We start from the raw sequence: 17683 nt of genomic DNA, 5'->3' as shown, positions 1-17683 counted from the left end.
TAGTAGGTCCGACCGTACTGTTGTGGTTTTTAAAATTCTTTTTTTTTATGACGATTACCTTTCACACTGGTTAGGAGGCTGTTCTGCTCAAGTGCCTTCAAATGATTCCTCAGCACCTTTTCAACACCAGCCTAAATCAGAAAAGTGTTCCTGTGCTTTGGAAAACCTCCTGCCTTATTCCAGTACCTAAAAAATTCCAGCCATCTGAACCACATGATTACAGACTAGTTGCCCTAACATCTCACATCATGAAAGACCTTGAGAGACTGTTAATAAGCAAGTGAACACCTTTCAGGAACCACTGAAGTTTGTATATCATAATGGGCCCGCTCTCATCTGGACCAATCAGGCAGCACTTTGGGGACTACCTCATGGTTCATGACTACCTAACAAACAGACCACAGTTAGTGGAATTAAAAGGTTGTGTGTCTGAGATGGTGGTCAGCAGCACTAGAGCACCACAATTAACTGTTCTCTCACCATTTCTCTTCACACTGAACACCTCAGACTTCCAATACAACTCTTGAGTCCTGTCATCTGCAGAAATACTCTGATGGCTCTGCAGTTGTGGGGTTTATCAGTGATGGAATGGAAGCTGAGTACGGAGAACTGGTCAGCGAGTTTGTGAGATGGTGCGGAAATCATCTTAAATACAAACACACAAATAAGATGATTGTTGACTTCACAAGGAACATGAGCAAACAAAGCACTGTTTAAATCCTAGGAGAAGAAGTGGAGGTGGTGGAGGAATACAAGTACTTCACAGTTCAGCTGGACAACAGACTGGACTAGTAATGCAACACAGACGCATCTACAAGAAGGGACAGAGCAGACTCTACTTCTTAGGAAGCTGAGATCATTCAATGTCTGCACCAAAATGTTGCTTAAATTCTATAAGCCTGTTGTGGAAAATGTAATCAGCTTTGCAGCATCTGTTAGGGCAGCAGCATCAGAACCAGAGACTAAACAAACTGATCAGGAAGGCTGGTTCTGTGCTGGGGATAACTCTGGAGCCGCTGGAACTGATCGTCCAGAGAAAGAATGCTGCACAAGCTGCTGAAAATAGTGCAAGATTCCTCATATCCTCTAAACAACACAGTGAAGAAACAATAGAGTGGGTTCAGTGTCAGGTTTCATCAAGTCTAATGCAAGACAGAGAGGTACCAGAGATCATTCCTGCCAGCAGCCATCACCATCCGGAACAAAACCTCTTCTAATGTCTTCTAATTAATTATTATTATTGTTTTATTTAAATACAACTACTACAACACTGTAATTTTCCTCCAGGTTAATTTCCTTTTTATATTTGCTGAATTAGATTATTTTGAGACCTGCACTTTTACTGAAAACTTAACATTCTGATATTTCGTCTCCTCAGATGAAATATATGGCAACAGTTTGATATCGGCAATGATCGACAGCTGTAACTGCTCCGACTCTAGTGACATTGAGCTAAGTGATGATTGGGTTGGCAAGAAATCTCCAAAGATATCCCGAGGAAGCAAATCTCCCAAACTTCCCAGGTAATTAACTAGTCATATAACCTGTTAGCTGCAGTAACCCATATGAAAGGGAAATGTTGTTACACAATATTAAAATGTGAGTCAAAGGGTTCTTGATATGCACAATTGTCATGGTTTTTGAGTGAAAAAAACATTTTTACTTTAGTGTAGACTTTTTTTTAAATTGCCCTCATAAATTGCAGTTTTTGAGATAATTTTGGGTGTGTCTGAAAATGAACAGGGGTATAGCGCATATGATTATAACGAACAATCTTTATTTTTAACTGTTTCGTTAAGTTATTGGCAAGTTTTGTTACCATCTTTGTGCTGCTACTCAAATTGCTGCCTAAATTATTAAAATTCCCTTTTTAATTTGGTTTTAAACCAAAATATGTTTGGCTTTGCAACTGAACTGATGATGTCAAATGTATATTTCTGCTGGATTTTGTTTGTTTTTAAAGAGGGGTTTTGTCTAGTACTTAAGTACATATTATCTTACCTAGAGTAGATGGCGGTCAGAACTCTTTATCAGGAGAACCAGAGAGATTTGTGGCTAAAGCCAAAAGCTACTCAGAAGATAGCCTCATCTAAACTAACTCCATCTTAAACAATGTCATGGCAGTTCAAGCAAGAGCTATAGTGGAAATATACATTTTAAAATTTCTTCATCAGACAGTTGTTTATGTTAAAAGTAGAGCATGCATCCATCAACATAGTCCATTTTGCTTTCTAGAATGCAAAACCCTTTGAACAATGTTAAGGAGCTCCACTATGTGTTAATTCTTAGTTTCATCTTACAGGTGAATGGAAATGATTCTTATGATACTGTAGGTTTATAGCGATGAGCTTGCATAATTAGTGTCAGGCTGTAAAAGTTGTGACAGTCCTGGTCATAAATTGTGCTCACATTTTATGACTGTACAAATTTTTAACAGCAAAGAAAGAGATGTTAAATCTTGATTAAAGTTTAGCAATATTCATGAAGGTTCTATAATACCTTAAATTGCTCAGATGAATTTCTACCTTTGCTTCGTTAAATACATGAGGATCAATCAATATGTATATTAATAGGATCAATGTTTTTTTTTTTGGGAGGGTGGTTTTACTGCATGCCTAAACCTTCTTTCCTTATTTGCTGCCTTCTCTGTAGAGACTTAGTTTGTCCCTTTACCAACAGGATTAATATTGACCCCAGAAAATCACCCAAACTGTCCCGTGCTACACAAGAGATCTCTAGGTCACCACGGTTACCCATACGAAAACCCTCAATTGGATCACCCAGTCTGTCACGAAGGGAATTCCCTTTAGATGACATCAACCAGGTAAATGGCAAATAATCTGTAAGGATGGAAAAGCCGGTGAATGAAAAGGATTGGTCATGTTTCATCATCATGGCACAGTCATGAGTTTTTTTTACGTAAATCCACAAAGTTTAATAGTTGTAAAACTAGATGTATATCTATATTTCAGTCAGTAACAACAAACCCTGTTCATGTCTTGCAGCAAAATTACCTTGCACAGGTCACATCCAATATTTGGGGAACAAAGTTTAAGATAGTGGGGCTGGCAACATTCTTGCCAACCAATCTTGGTGCAGGTAACCAGTCAACTACTTTACAACTACTTGCTTTACTCTTCATTGTCTAAATGTTCCATTGTTTTCATTTGAACATTTTCCTCTTTCCTCACTAGTTATCTATAAGACAAGCCTCCTACATCTGCAGCCCAGACAGATGACCATTTACCTGCCAGAGGTGCGCAAGATCTCTATGGACTACATCAACCTGCCTGTCTTCAGCCCCAATGTTTTCAGTGAGGATGAAGATGACCTTCCTGTCACAGGGCCTGCTGGTGGTGCTGATGACAACCCCCCCTGCACTGTAAACATCCCTATTGCTCCCATTCACAGTCCCGCCCAGGCCATGTCCCCTGCCCAAAGTATTGGTCTGGTTCAGTCACTCCTAGCCAACCAAAATGTTCAGCTGGATGTCTTAAGCAATCCCACTGCAACCCCCTCAGGAGCAGCTGTCAGTGGGTCAGACCAAAGCCAGGATGCCATCTTGACAACCCAGTATACAGTACCCACAAGATACTCTAGTCCTGGTCAGGTCATTTTCGGGGGCCTGGAAGTGGGCCGCCTAATGGTTGGACCTCCACCATCCCATCCATCACAGCAGCAGCAACCGCAACCAAGTCAACAACAGCAGCAGCAGCAACTATTGCAACACCACCAACAAATTCAGCATCATCAACAGCAGCTACAGTTACAGCAGCAGCAGCAGCAGATGCTCCAGCATCAGCAGCAGATTCAACAGCAACTCCACCACATACAGCAGCAGCATCAACAGCACCTTCAGCAACACATACAGATGCAACAGCTACAACAACAACATCAACAAATTCAGCAGCAGCTGCAGCAGCAACAACAACAACAAATACAGCATCAACTACAGTCTCAGCAGCAGCAACATCAGATGCAGCAACAGCAGCTCCACCATCAACTTCAGCAGCAGCTTCAAATTCAAATCCCCGTTTCCTCTATGTCGTCAGGCCAACCTTCTGGTGCAGCACTGCACCAACTGCAGCCAGGTGCACTGCAGATCCAAATTCCTCACACACCTGCTGATTTAGTAGTAGACAGAGCAATAGGGAATGAACATGAGCACTTATTGAAGATCAAAACTACTCGGTCAACTCCACAGCTGGCTGAGGGGGATACAGTTGTGTTCAGTGCTCCTCTAGAGCTCAGCAAGATGAACCCCCCACCCCCTTACCCTGGAACTGTGGCTGCTGCTGTAGCTGCTGCAGCAGCTGCTGCTGCTTCTGCATCAGCTTCCACTGCAGCTTCCAGCTCATCTGGAACAGGAGGGGGCACAAGTGGAACTCCTCCCCCTGGTGACCTATGTCTGAAAAAGGGAGAGTTCCAACTTTATCCTTCAGGTCAGCAGCAAGCACAGTACCCCACACCACTGGGCTATGAGAGGATAACAACGTTTGACAGCAGTGGGAACGTTGAAGAAGTATGTCGTCCTCGAACACGCCTTGTCTGCAATCAGAATGTCTACACACTCCAGGGACCTGGCAGCTCTGCCACTCTCAGGGTCACCTCCTCTTCATCCTCCTCTACAGCTGACAAGAAAATTCAGCTGCCCTACACCTCTGCTACTCTCAACAGACTCACTGCACCCCGCTATTCCATACCCAGTGGAGACCCACCTCCATATCCAGACCCAGCCAATCAGAACAGCACTGCTGGGAGGAACCCTGGACAGAGGATTGACAGCAGTCTGATCCATGCAACCCTCAGAAGGAACAGCCGAGAAGCCGCAATTAAAGTTTCTCAGATGGAACCTCCTAGGCCACTGCCTCCGAAAGCTAAAAATAGTGCACTAGCAGCCTCATTCCAGCAGAGGGTGCCAACAGCTTTATACACCTGCAGTCAGTGTAGCAGTGGATCAAGTGTTGGAGGCACAGCCCCGGGGAGTGCCAATGGAATAGCAGGAGGCACTATTATCAGACAGGATTTCCCTCCAGGGAATGGACCACCACACAGCACAGTTATTGTTCACTCCAACAGTGTAACTCCTCTGGCCTCCCAGTCGTCTTATAGTCTGATGAGCGCACTTGAAGGATCTATGGGTGGAACAGGAGGGAGCAATAGAGACAGGGCCGATTATGTCAATTCAGCATTTACTGAGGATGAAACACTGAACCAGTCACTGAGGCATCTGGCACTGGGAGGAAATGATGCATCAGGGCTTGTTGTCAAACGCCCACCTCCCTATCAGTGGGATCCAGCTACCACAGAGGAAGTGTGGGTTCCTCAGGAAAGGACAGCATCTTTAAACTCCACTGGTCCCCCTGGTTCACACAAACCACCCCCCCTTGTTCTTAGCCCAGCTCAGCACTTGGATGTAACCAGACTGCCTTTTGTCCTTTCTCCAAAGTCCCCCACCAGCCCTGGTACTGCATCATTTCAAGCTGCTCCAGCAGCTACAGGCTACCAAATCTCTCTCCAGTACTCTCCTGCAACTGCCTATACTGGAGGCCAGCTCCAACAAGTCCCTGGGTCACCACGCCCCTGCAGCTCCCCAAAAGAAGTGGTGGCCCCCATTCCTTTCTCACAGCAGGATGCAACTTTTGTCTTACCACCAGGTTATCCTGCTAATCTAGCAAACCTAGCCTGCTGTCCTCTCCCGCCCCTGTATCCAGGAGGAAGTGCTTGCCCTGGGATTCCCATTCCTCCAATTGCTGTTCACACACCGTGGGGTACATATAATTCTTGTCCTCCTATTCCCAGTCCCGCGGTGCCACTACCACCCAAAGCCTCCCATATAGACAAAAATGTTCTCTCGCCACCACCTCCTCCACCACCCCCTCCACTACCACCAGCAGAGCTGCAGAGCCATGGGGCATTACAAGAGGCCATGGCAGAGGCTGGGGAAAGTTTTCAGGAAGTACTCTCTTTAACTGAGAGCCCTGTGCCACAACGGTCAGAAAAGTTCAATAAGAAGAACCGTAAGCGGATTGATGGTCGGGCTGAAGAGGCTAATGTGCAACAGCTGGCTGAAGGGAGCAAATCAAAAAAGGAAGGCAGAGCTCTGGGTGATTTCAACTCACTTATCTCTAGTCCACGTCTGGGAGGAAGGGACAAGAAAAAACTGAAGGGACAGAAAGAGCAACAGTTAAAGTCTAAGAAGCTGAGTAAGGCTACTACCAATAGTGAGTTCCAGGATAGTTCAGAGAGTGAGCCAGAGCTTTTTATCAGTGGTGATGAGCTCCTCAATCAGTGTCAGAGTGGTAAGAAGGGCTGGAAAAGTAAGAGGAACCTTAGGGCTGGCAGTGAACTTGATGAGATCAAGTGTCGAAAATCCAACGAGAAAGAAGACAGAGGACTGGGCAGCCAGGGGTTTGTTTATGTCATGGCCAACAAGCAGCCACTTTGGAATGAAGCAACGCAGGTTTACCAGTTGGACTTTGGTGGACGTGTCACACAGGAGTCAGCCAAGAACTTTCAAATTGAACTGGAGGGCAGGCAGGTAGGAAGCTCCATTCATGTTGTCAAAGACGAATTGCCTTTGCAAATAATCAAGAACAGTTGATTTGATATTGTCTAATACGACTTTTTTTTTATTTTATTCACTGTGAACCTTCTTTGTTTTTTCTCCATAGGTGATGCAGTTTGGAAGGATTGATGGAAATGCCTACATCTTAGACTTTCAGTATCCCTTCTCAGCTGTCCAGGCATTTGCAGTGGCTTTGGCCAATGTCACTCAACGCCTCAAATGAGATCATATCTAAATCATATCTGAGATTTCAATGCAAGCTGCCAAAGGGGCACAGTTGTTTAATTGGAAATAAATGAACTCTTGTAATGGATTTAGGAGAAAAGACTAAAATCAGCCCTGGCTATTGAACAAAATACAATCACACTGCACTACATAATGCTGCCACTAGATATGGTGCAATAAGCATTGACCGCATTTTTCAAGAATGCTGTCAGATCTGCTCCGTTTGGCAGTCTGTTGCATCCTGCAAAGCACGGAGGGCCAAAGAGCTGAGTTTGGGTAATCATCATGCAAATAAATGCTGCTATAGATAGAAGTTTAGGGACATGATTGCTGAGGTGCAGATTGAAAATAAGCAGCAGTAATACTTGAAAACCATCTTTTAGAGGTGAGAGTTACTTTTCCAAGAGCGCACAGGTACTACTGGGCACTGAAATCCATTGCTGTACAAACCTTTATTGAAACAGTTACCACTTTATTGTTCTTCTTTTGCTTTTAGGATTTTATTAAATGGTGGCGATAAGGAGGGTCTTTGTTTTTGCTCTTTGCCATTACTTTTGTTACTATCAGTCTTTCTTGGCTGGAATTGAGGCTTAGATATATGCATCACGTAGGAGCACTACTAAGTGTTAAAACTTTTCACTGTTGTGAAATGTGTGCCACTGTTAAAATTTACAAGTTCGTAGTTTGAAGGAAGAGGAAATGTTACTCTGCTATATAGATTAATTTATATGTACATTATTGTTTTACCATTCAAATACTAATTTTAACATTTGTCATTGTTAGTGATATACAGTCCTCACACTCTGTCGTCACGGTTTTCTTATCTGCTTTATTTGGGAGACTGAAGTGGAATATTGCTGTGTACTTGGAGTTTTCAAGTGGGAGTGGTTTACAGAATAGTTTTGGCTGACATCCTATACCTAGTTAATTACCTACATATGGTGACATGGGCACCAAAGACATCGCCAAGGCCTAGTATGAATAACTTAACCTCTGGCATGAAGTGATTTGTCACCTGGTGTCACTTCTGTGAAGTGAGTATGTAGTTGGGGGGTGGGGGGGAGGCTCTTTAAGACCACACTAAACATGTTTGCATGGTACAGGAAATATTTTTGTATATTTTACCTATGCCATTTCATACTATTCTCAGAAGTCATGTAAATAAATTAATGATATGTAAATGTTGTAAAGAGACTTGGGTGACTTTGACAGATTTCTGTTTACACCTGTCTCCACTGTGTTTAATTTCAGGTGTGGAGTAAAGCTGTTGCACTGTTAAGGTCAGCAGAAGCAACCACAAATTAACAGTTAAGCTGTAATCATTGTCACTCAGTCTTTTCAGTCTCCAATGAAGAATGAGGCTTTCAAATTTGTCCACTTGGTAAGCTGACTGAAATCTGAAAGGCTGTGTTTTTATTTTTTTGTTTTTGCCTATTTAAGAATTTTAAAAATGACTAGGTACACTACAAATACTTGCAACGTTTTTTGTTTGCAGACGTTGTCAGCTAAAATTACAACAGGGAGCAGTAATATAACATTTAGGCTTATAACTGGGTAAATTTGATGAGGCTCACCTGTAATATTTGTGCCAAAATATGCATTTTTTACAGTTAAATGGGAAACGAGCCAATGGGGAAGTGTACCTTCACTATTGAGAAATGTATCACTGTGGACCAACTCTTGCGTTGGTCTTTGAGTTGAGATTTTTGCGTTTAGTGTGATCTTTCATATCACAACATGATGCATGTTTGTTGGTGGTGGGTTGTAAGGATAGGGACAGAAAAATGAAAAAAAAAAATTAAAATGTCCAAGCATAGAAATGAAAACATGAGCATGTCATAAAGAAAAAAAAACTTTTGTGTTGGTTGTGCAATATTTTGTAGGGGGAAAAGAAATCCGTTGTCTTTGCATTTGGCCACATTTTGATACTGTGCTTTTAGTTCTGTATCTCAGATGCTGGTCTGTACATTTTATTTATGAGATTAATTCCTAAAGGAGATGAACTATCTATACATACTGTATATTGTGGAGTTTTCTGAACATTTCTTTGTGTTAAGTTTGTAACAAGTGTTGCCTGAATTGTAAGATGGAAATGTGGGGTTGGGTCGGGGGTGGGATGGGATGGGGTGGGAACAGGCAAATTTTCAGTGTAATTTGAAGTTTGCATTGGATGGAAAAGACGTGAATGAGCAAGTGCCCAGTTTAATGTAGTTGGTAGACTAGTTACGTAGAGTGTACCTGTCAAGTCAAGGTGTGTCTGTATTCAGCTGTGCAGTCTACCAATCCCATCAGTGTTAAATCTCTTATCTTCAAATGTGTGTGCTTATGGTTTCAACACATAAACACACACACATTATTCACGAGTTCACTAGTGTACATCACTGAGTTTATGTTCAACATTGCCTATGGACTTTGTTAAGGATTCACTTTAAACTGATGATGACCTGTTGTAGATATTGTAGGATTTGGCTTTTATTTAGCAAAGATTTGTGCTTTGTATTTATACATGTTAGATTTAAATGACAAAAACACTTGAAAAAAAAAACTGAGTTTGATTTGGTGACTGAACGTTTGTAGTGGATGGATAGTAAGGCATGCCATGTAAATTATTTTATAACTGTACATGTCACGCATCTTTTGAATAAATGTCATTGTTTCAGAAGAAAATTCTGGGTCTTCCCTGTTAAACGTATGTATTATTTGTAAAGCTAGAAATTGTATAGTTTTGATTAAACCAGTTGTTGGACTATTGTATCAAACAGCAGACATTTTGAAAGCAAAAACAGCTAAACGCTTAACAGCATTTGAGCAATTCCTAAAAGCATCACTTTCTGTTTTTCTTTTATTTTGATTATTTAAAAAAAGACAATAGAAACACTTGGATGTGCTAGTATGTCAAATGATGGGGAAACTCTCAAGCTTGAAATTAGTACACCACACTATTTAAGAAGAAGACATTGTGTGCAGTTGTAGCTTGGACTTCGTGTATCATATTTGTGGGACCATGAAATTGTGAGAAAAGAGTGAAATACAAACTAGTAAGACTTACATTAAAAACCTGTCATTTGTAGCTGTAATGCCAAGTACTTTAAATTCCAGTGTGTGATGATGGTGACTGTTATTATTTACATAAATATTCAGTATTTTAAGGGGTTATTATGCCAGGACAAAGAAAAAAGATTACGCGGAAGACGAGCATCAGTAAACTTGTGGCGTCTCTGTCCGTGGTGCTGAATCCTGATCACGTGACCTTCCTCCAGCGTGCTGTTGTGGTCTCCTGTGTTTCCGCCCCTCTTCGTTTTAACAGGTTTTCTCTCTCTTTCTCTCTCTCACACACTCACACACACACTTTCCATGAACCTAAACAAACAAAACAGCTTCGGTTGCACTTTTAATTAAACGTCGCAACAATAGAAACAGGTCTCTGTGCTGTTCGCTGAACGCGCTGATTGTTTCCTCCATTTTCAGCCGCCAAACGGCTTGTAATAATGGACACCGACTACTCTTCTGGCTTGGAAAACCCTCTGTACAGCGAGCTGAAATACTTCTGTAGGAAAATACAAGAGGCCTACAACGAGCTGAAGGAGGATCTGACACCTTACCGTGATGATCGCTTTTATAGGTACGTGGCTGAACATCTGATAATGGTAGAATATCCAGGTTATTTTTGTACTGTGATATTGAATTGACGCTGCTTGTTTTGATAGAGAAATTATCTTATACCATGAGTCTACAAATACTCACACGCCAACAGATAACTCCCAGCATCTCTCCAAATACAGACGATTGTTAAAATAGCAATAATAATAAAAGGTGAACATAGATTTCTTACGTTATCGCGTCAAAATTTTGTTTATACCGTTTTTTTAAACGAAACAGAACGAGGAAAGGGGGGAAAGATATGTGGGAATGGGAGAAGCAGATCCGAAAATTACGTCTAATTGTGTAACATAGCTGGCATATAAAAAACCCACATAACGTAGCAGAGGCCTCAGACTTTAACAAGGCAGCAAGTGTTGTCTTTTTAATAGGTTTTTCTCTTTTACTTAATTTGATTGTAATCAATTTGTTTACACATTTAAGCAATTCTTATCAAGCTATAAAAGACCGATTAATGCTTTAAAATGAAAATACTGTGTTTTTGCCGATCGAGACTTCTGCACATGCGCAGAATGTCGTACCCAGGTTATGTTTAGCCGTGAGTTTATTTATTTCACGTCTTTAAACAGAGAGCTCTTATTGGTCAAATATAAAAAGCCAGCGTACAATATTGAATGGCACTTTTTTAAGCACACCGGCAGAAGAAAGAATCGAGAAAGAAAACAATAGAACAGATGCATCCATTGCACCATACTCTTCGTTTTTTTTTCCAATCCACTGCTGTCACGTGATCTTGACTCCTCCCATTAGATGACGTTGCACTCCAGTTGTCGCAGCCTGATGTTGATACACGGATGTGGATTCACGGGGAAATTTTAACGTATTTTGTCGCTACACAATCTGTAAACCAAATTAAATGGAACGGTATGTGTATGGGTTTGTCCTGGGGACACATTCGGGACGTGTTACCGAACGCTTATATTAATGGGGAGAAACCATTTTGCTACTCTGTCTTTCCATCTGTCAGTGCTAGCATAAAGTAGCAAGGGTGCTAGCAGTGTTGACATCCGTGCTGAAACACGTTGTATTAAACTAAAAATATATATCTATATATGTATATTTGCCATTCTGTCTGTGTGCTAACCCTAATGAATATCTCCATGTTACAGACTGGCCCCCATGCGGCTGTACACTTTGTCTAAAAGGCATTTTGTCTTGGTCTTTGTGGTGTTCCTGATCTGCTTTGGCCTCACAGTCTTCATTGGGGTTGCAGGTATGGCTAATAAACATAAGTGAAACACAAACCAAAGCTGGATGCTGGTCAGAAGTATTTTTATTTATTCATTTTTATTGTTTTTGTTTTTTTAACAGGACAAATTGCGATTTACATGTAACCAGATGCTGCCAGTTTCAGATAAAATGTTGATTTTTTAAAATTTACTTTTCTTATAGCACTATTTTAATTGTTGGATGATCAATTTAGTGCAAGTATATTCCTCTTTGTACATACACTTACCCAGTTTTAATTCCTCTATAACTCACATTTTCAACACCAACAATTCAGTCAAATTCAAGGATCCAAGTTTTTAAAGTAGTTAACTTGACTTTCAAATTCAGCTACTTTGTTTGAAAAAATGTATTTGTTGATTTATGTAAGAGAGTCACACCTTTTAACCTGAATAAGGAAATATGTATTTATGTTGTCATTTTTGTAGGTCCAAGAATTATTGCTGAACAGGAGCACAATGGAGATCAATTAGTTGTAAAAAATTTTACAGTAAAGGTAAGACATTTGTGGAGGCATATTTTAAGTTTAGACTACCTGGCATTTGAATGACATGTTTATGACTGTCAGCTTTGTAATGCATTACTTCATTGTGTTTCTCATTTTACCTCCAAAAAACTGTATACATTGCCATTTAATTTAGTTTAAATTTAATTTAAGATATGATTAAATAAAAAAAAAGAAAAAAACTTGAATTTTTGACCACCCTTGCACAAGAAAGATTCATTAGCTTAATCGTGATATGAAAGACATTTTATTGGCAAATCTCAGGGCAGTCTTTTCCCTTTGACTGAACTTTTTTCACCTTTAATGAAAACATTATATGAGTATCTTAAGAAAAGATTTCCATCTCCTCTGTCAAATTCCAGAAACTTGTACAGTCAACAATGTGCACTGAAGGTGTTTATGTAAAACATTTATTTATGAAGTGAGTGCTTTCCAATATATTGCAAATGTCTAATGTACGTAAGAAATTTATTGGCTACACAATGTGATTTTTTTTTCCTATGCATTTGCATTGACCTTGAATCATTCTTTGCCAATAAGAAAAGGTATTTGAGTTGGAGAAATCCATATTTTTTGTTTTGTTGTATAGCTAGCATTAATCTAATCATGTATTTTATTTTTTCATTAACAGTTTTTATTAATTATCATTCTGAATATTATTTCTCAAATAGCTATTTTTCAATTGTTTCCCAGCTCAGTATTGAATTGGCATTCAAACAGTTTTTAAAGGTGTTGAAATAAAAAGCTGTTAAAAGCAATTAAGGCTTCAAAGAATAAGGCTAGTGGCATGCAAAGTACAATATTTGAAAACTGGGAGAAATGATATTGAGCATAACAAAAACTTAACTGTCCTTTTTTATATTTTATTGTGATGCATTGATCGTTTTCTTATCATGTCATTGATTGTTTTCAGACTGGGCCGTTCAATCTTGTTTCTCCACCTCTCACTACCTACAACCAGCAGCTATGGCTCACCTGTTTGATGCAGGTTGAAAACAGCAACAGTAAGACCACAGAAGGAGTGTTCCTGTAGCACACTCTAGTAACTTTAACATTTATTTCTTTGTATGCATACCTAATAACAACCACTACTGCTGTCTGTTTGTCAGTGGGAGACTTCAAGCAGCCCTTTGAGATTAATGTTGAGCTCAAGGGAGTGGTGCAGGATGCTAGTGTGATGCACATCAACACAGTGAACCAGAAATCACGAACACTGCACTGTGGGGCTGTAAGTATCTGTCAGCATTCCTGTCATCTTTTTCTCACATTGAGCTAGTCAGGCAGCAGCAACTAGCATAACAGTGTGTGTAGATTAGGCTGTACTCGAGATATCATTTGAATACTAGACTTGATTTAATTAACTGGTAGACACTTTATTTCCTAAAACACCTTGTTGATGTTCAGTACAGTTATGCTGCTTTTCTTTTTCTTTCTTTCTTTTTCATCACCATGCAGAAATGTGATGAGATCATTGTGTTACATCTGGGCTACCTGAACTACACCCGGTACCAGGTTGCTGTCAGTTTCAAAGGGCTTGAAAATATTACATATGAAATCAAGGTCAAATTTGTGGTAAGTGAAAGACATTTGTCAATTCAACTTCTGTCTCTATATTCAAGGTTTTTGATAAGTTTAAATGAGTGGTCAGTCACCATTGTTTTACTAATTTTACTTTCCATTTTTTTTGTTTGTTTTGGGATTTTTTTTCTCTCCTCAGTGGAAAACATACAATCCCACTTTCTCACAAGTGGAAATCTGGTTCCGGTTTGTCTTTGTGGTGTTGACTTTTATGGTGACTGTAAGTGCGTGTTTTAATTCAAAGGCCTTGAACAACATCTTCCTCAAAAATGCGACAGTGAACAGAAGATGAATCTCTGGCTCTGACTTTATTTTTTTATTTTAATATTACAGTGTATGTTTGCTCATTCACTGAGGAAGTTTTCTATGAGGGACTGGGGCATAGAGCAGAAGTGGATGTCTATTTTACTCCCTTTGCTGCTGCTCTACAACGGTAAGTATGTCTTACTTGTGTGTATCCATTTGCATCAGTTTATAAGATTTGCACATCACTAAATTAAAATGAGTTATACCACACTAATAATTTCTTATGTAGAAATTAGTTACCAGTAAATATTTACTTTGAATTCACTTCCTGTCAACTGTACTATAAAGCTAATTTAATCTATAAAGTGTTTTTTTCTTCCTTATGTGGCTTCAGTAACCTTAAGGTTTATCACACTAAGTGATTTCACAAAGCCAGCTATAAACATGATAGTTAAACCCAAAATTTCTGACTCTGGCTATGAGTGTATAAATGGTGTTTTTTCCACAAGAATAACAAATTGTAATTCTAAACAAATATGAGGATTTTTTAAGATTTTAAAGTAAGTTTCAAATGTTGTTTTTCAGATCCTTTTTTCCCATTGGCTTTTCTGGTGAACAGCTGGTTTCCAGGGACGTTAGATGCTTTCTTTCAGGCTCTCTTCCTGTGTGCTCTCCTGCTCTTCTGGCTCTGTGTTTACCATGGCATAAGAGTTCAGGTGTGCGCTAACAGGGCCACTCCCATAATTAAATAGATTCCTCCATTTCTAATCTTGTAATAAATCTTTACTTTGTTTAATTTTTTTTTCTGTTTTGGCAGGGCGAGAGAAAATTCCTCACTTTCTACATGCCCAAGCTGATCATTGTCGGTCTTCTGTGGCTCTCAGCGGTTACACTTGGTATATGGCAAACGTAAGTATGATTGCCGGCCTCATACAGCCTGAATCAAAGTGTGACTTAGAGCAGGGCTGAAAATATCCACTCAGCTTGTCTGAATTTTCAGGGTTAATGAACTAAGGGATCCTACCTATCTGTACAAAGTGGATATTGCAAACTTTCAGGTAACAGTTGCCTCTTATGGAATTTAAAACCATTTTTATCATTTAAATGTGTTATGATCCATGTTAAGCAATTTGGATAACCCAGTTACTAAAGGTGAAGTATTCTTTTTCTCCTTAGGGTATGAAGGTCTTCTTCCTGATCGTTGTTGCCCTCTACGTCCTCTACCTGATATTCCTGATTGTCAGAGCTTGCTCTGAACTCAAGAACATGCCTTATTCAGGTATCACTTCATGCCTCACCTGTCCGTATTTGACCTGACTTCTGCCTTTACCACAGCAACATTAATGAGCTATTTTCTTTGATCAATAGATCTCCGGCTTAAATTTTTGACAGCACTTACATTTGTGGTGCTTGTTATCAGGTAAGTGCAACCAAATAGTAATTATCTTTCTTTTATTAATTTTTTAAATCAGATTTAATTGTTCTTACCACTCTTCATCTCCCTTAGCATGGTCATTCTCTACCTGAGGTTTGGTGCCAAAGCTCTTCAAGACAATTTTGTGGCTGAATTGTCAACTCATTATCAGAACTATATCCTTTTAAGTGTTTTATTGAAACCATAATTTCAGTTTAAAATAATGTAATCTATGTCACATAGTGAGGGATTACTCCTTAATTCTAGACATACCAGCTGAATTTTTATCCTTCTATGGCCTGCTCAACTTTTATTTGTACACATTAGCATTTGTGTACTCTCCCTCCAAAAATTCCCTTTATGGTAAGTTATACATTACCTGTCTTATATATATATATATATATATATATATATATATATATATATATATATAGTAAATTGGAATACTTCTTGGCTGCAGAAGATATTGTATTAATGCATTGATTTCCCCAGATTCCCAGTTGAAGGATAATCCAGCTTTCTCCATGCTAAATGATTCAGATGACGAAGTCATTTATGGGTATGTTTTATTCACTTGCTTTTCAGTTTACAGTGGTGCTGATTATGTTTAAATCTATGCAATGCCCCCCGATTTCTTTGTGCCTTTATATAGGAGTGATTATGAAGACATGCCTTTACAAAACGGACGTGCTATTAAAGCAACTGCAAAGTACCAGGATGAGAGTGACAGCGACTGATGCATCTGGTGGCATCCCATTTCTCCTGTCTCCCAGTTGGAAGCTAGGAGGATTCATTGCAATAGTGTGTATATGTACATGAGATGCATCTACACAACATAAAATGTTATACTGTAAGTGTACATAAGTATATTTTTAAAAGAAAAAAGATAACTTAATCTACTGAATGTACTGTACTTTTGAAAGGTGATGAAGCTGCTCGCACTAAGGCAACAGCAATTTAAAACGATACAGTTTTTACCAATATTGTAAAATAGATTTCTCCTCATAACCAGCGCTTCTTCACCACCTGTTAATTAAAAATGATCAGGAAAAGTGCTAATAGATGGGGGTTTTCTATGAAATCATTGTTATTTTTACTGCTGTGTTAAACCACTGTTGTATTGTGCTCTTTATATCATTCCTTTCTGCTCTTTTACAGTCTGTCAATATGTGACAGCTAAAGGATGCAGCTCAGTAACATAATGGTTGGAACTTGACCTGCATAATATTAGGAAAATATGATATATTACAACATATCAATAAATACTAATGTATAAAGCTTGGGTGTATGAACAAGGTATGCATTCTGCTTTTTGCATATGTACATGCTGGGTAGTTGTAAAAAAAATGCACAAAAGCAGAACATCGTTTAAGTGGAATGCCACTCGTTAATACACATGTTTGTCATACTATTTCAAGTCCAATTGTCTGGTATTAAAAATGTTTACAGCTATTTATTGCAGTCAAAGTATAATTTTGCAGTAGTAATATCACACAATTTGATACCACAATAACTATATATTTTTCATTTATTGTGCAGCCCTAGTTGGAACCAACACTGAACAGTATGCAGAACCTTGCTTACTTGTAGCAACATGATTGATCAGCATGGAATCTGCTGATAAATTCTGTTTGTCTTCATGCATGTATAAAAAAAATAGTCTTAACTTCACAAGGTACCGCCATTATTTTTCTCTGGAAAGCAGCTGTGATATTGCACTTTCAAAAATTGTATTTTATTAAGCAAAAAGTGGTTTAATACTGTATTATCAGACTATTTGGCAGTTTACTTCTTTTTTCCTCACAGCTCAGTGTTCATGGACGACTGGAATCATGCTGAACATTTCTTGTCCCAGCATGTGCAGCTCTTATACCACTGGCCAAATAAATTTTGCCTTTGTTGAACATATTTTTTCAGGTGATTAATTTCCTCACAACTTTACTTATATTGCCAATGTTGTACTTGATGCATATTTGTACTTTTATTTGTTGGTGTTATGAGATGGGAACTTATGGACAAAAACAGCCAAAACCAATGTACTTCTGCTCTCTACATTTGTGTTTTAATTAACATGGTGCCTTGTCTTTACAATATTTTTTCCTTAAAAATCTCAGATATGGTTCTTTCAGTCTGAATGTATCTCATTGGTGGTTAAGTTGTTTTGAAATGTTAACTTACGAAATCGTTTTCTATATTAGTTTAAAGTTGTACTTGTAGATATATAGTGATGTGTAAATAAAGCAAGATACAGCACAACAAT

General features: G+C 39.1%; 2 protein-coding genes across 7 annotated transcripts in view; both read left to right on the top strand.

Annotated features, from left to right (window-relative positions):
- Positions 1-9454, top strand: part of tulp4a (TUB like protein 4a) — a 29066-nt gene extending 19612 nt beyond the window's left edge. For all 4 annotated transcript variants that reach the window (XM_041975779.1, XM_041975778.1, XM_041975781.1 and 1 more), the window contains 5 exons: positions 1379-1523; positions 2680-2824; positions 3006-3099; positions 3195-6541; positions 6675-9454. In XM_041975779.1, coding sequence (XP_041831713.1) covers positions 1379-1523; positions 2680-2824; positions 3006-3099; positions 3195-6541; positions 6675-6791 — 3848 coding nt within the window. In that variant the 3' untranslated portion in view covers positions 6792-9454. The remainder of the gene's footprint in view (positions 1-1378; positions 1524-2679; positions 2825-3005; positions 3100-3194; positions 6542-6674) is intronic.
- Positions 9455-10129: 675 nt separating this feature from the next.
- Positions 10130-17679, top strand: tmem181 (transmembrane protein 181). 3 transcript variants are annotated; one of them, XM_041975772.1, is made up of 17 exons: positions 10130-10415; positions 11563-11666; positions 12109-12176; positions 13099-13189; positions 13295-13413; positions 13641-13757; positions 13903-13983; positions 14097-14196; positions 14595-14725; positions 14827-14918; positions 15010-15067; positions 15186-15288; positions 15378-15429; positions 15517-15599; positions 15697-15786; positions 15916-15982; positions 16076-17679. In XM_041975772.1, the coding sequence occupies exons 1-17, from the start codon at positions 10282-10284 to the stop codon at positions 16158-16160; spliced, it is 1575 nt and encodes a 524-aa protein (XP_041831706.1). In that variant the 5' UTR covers positions 10130-10281; the 3' UTR covers positions 16161-17679. The 3 variants fall into 3 exon arrangements, with proteins under 3 accessions (XP_041831706.1, XP_041831707.1, XP_041831708.1); XM_041975773.1 differs by lacking the exon at positions 10130-10415 and adding an exon at positions 11206-11317; XM_041975774.1 differs by lacking the exon at positions 10130-10415 and adding an exon at positions 11215-11321.
- The last annotated feature ends 4 nt before the right edge of the window (positions 17680-17683 follow it).

This window comes from Melanotaenia boesemani, chromosome 22 (assembly GCF_017639745.1).
Source record: "Melanotaenia boesemani isolate fMelBoe1 chromosome 22, fMelBoe1.pri, whole genome shotgun sequence".
In the NCBI taxonomy this organism is placed as follows: Eukaryota; Metazoa; Chordata; class Actinopteri; order Atheriniformes; family Melanotaeniidae; genus Melanotaenia; species Melanotaenia boesemani.
The sequence above is the reverse complement of the archived record's forward strand: the minus strand, read 5'-3'. Positions and strand labels throughout refer to the sequence as shown.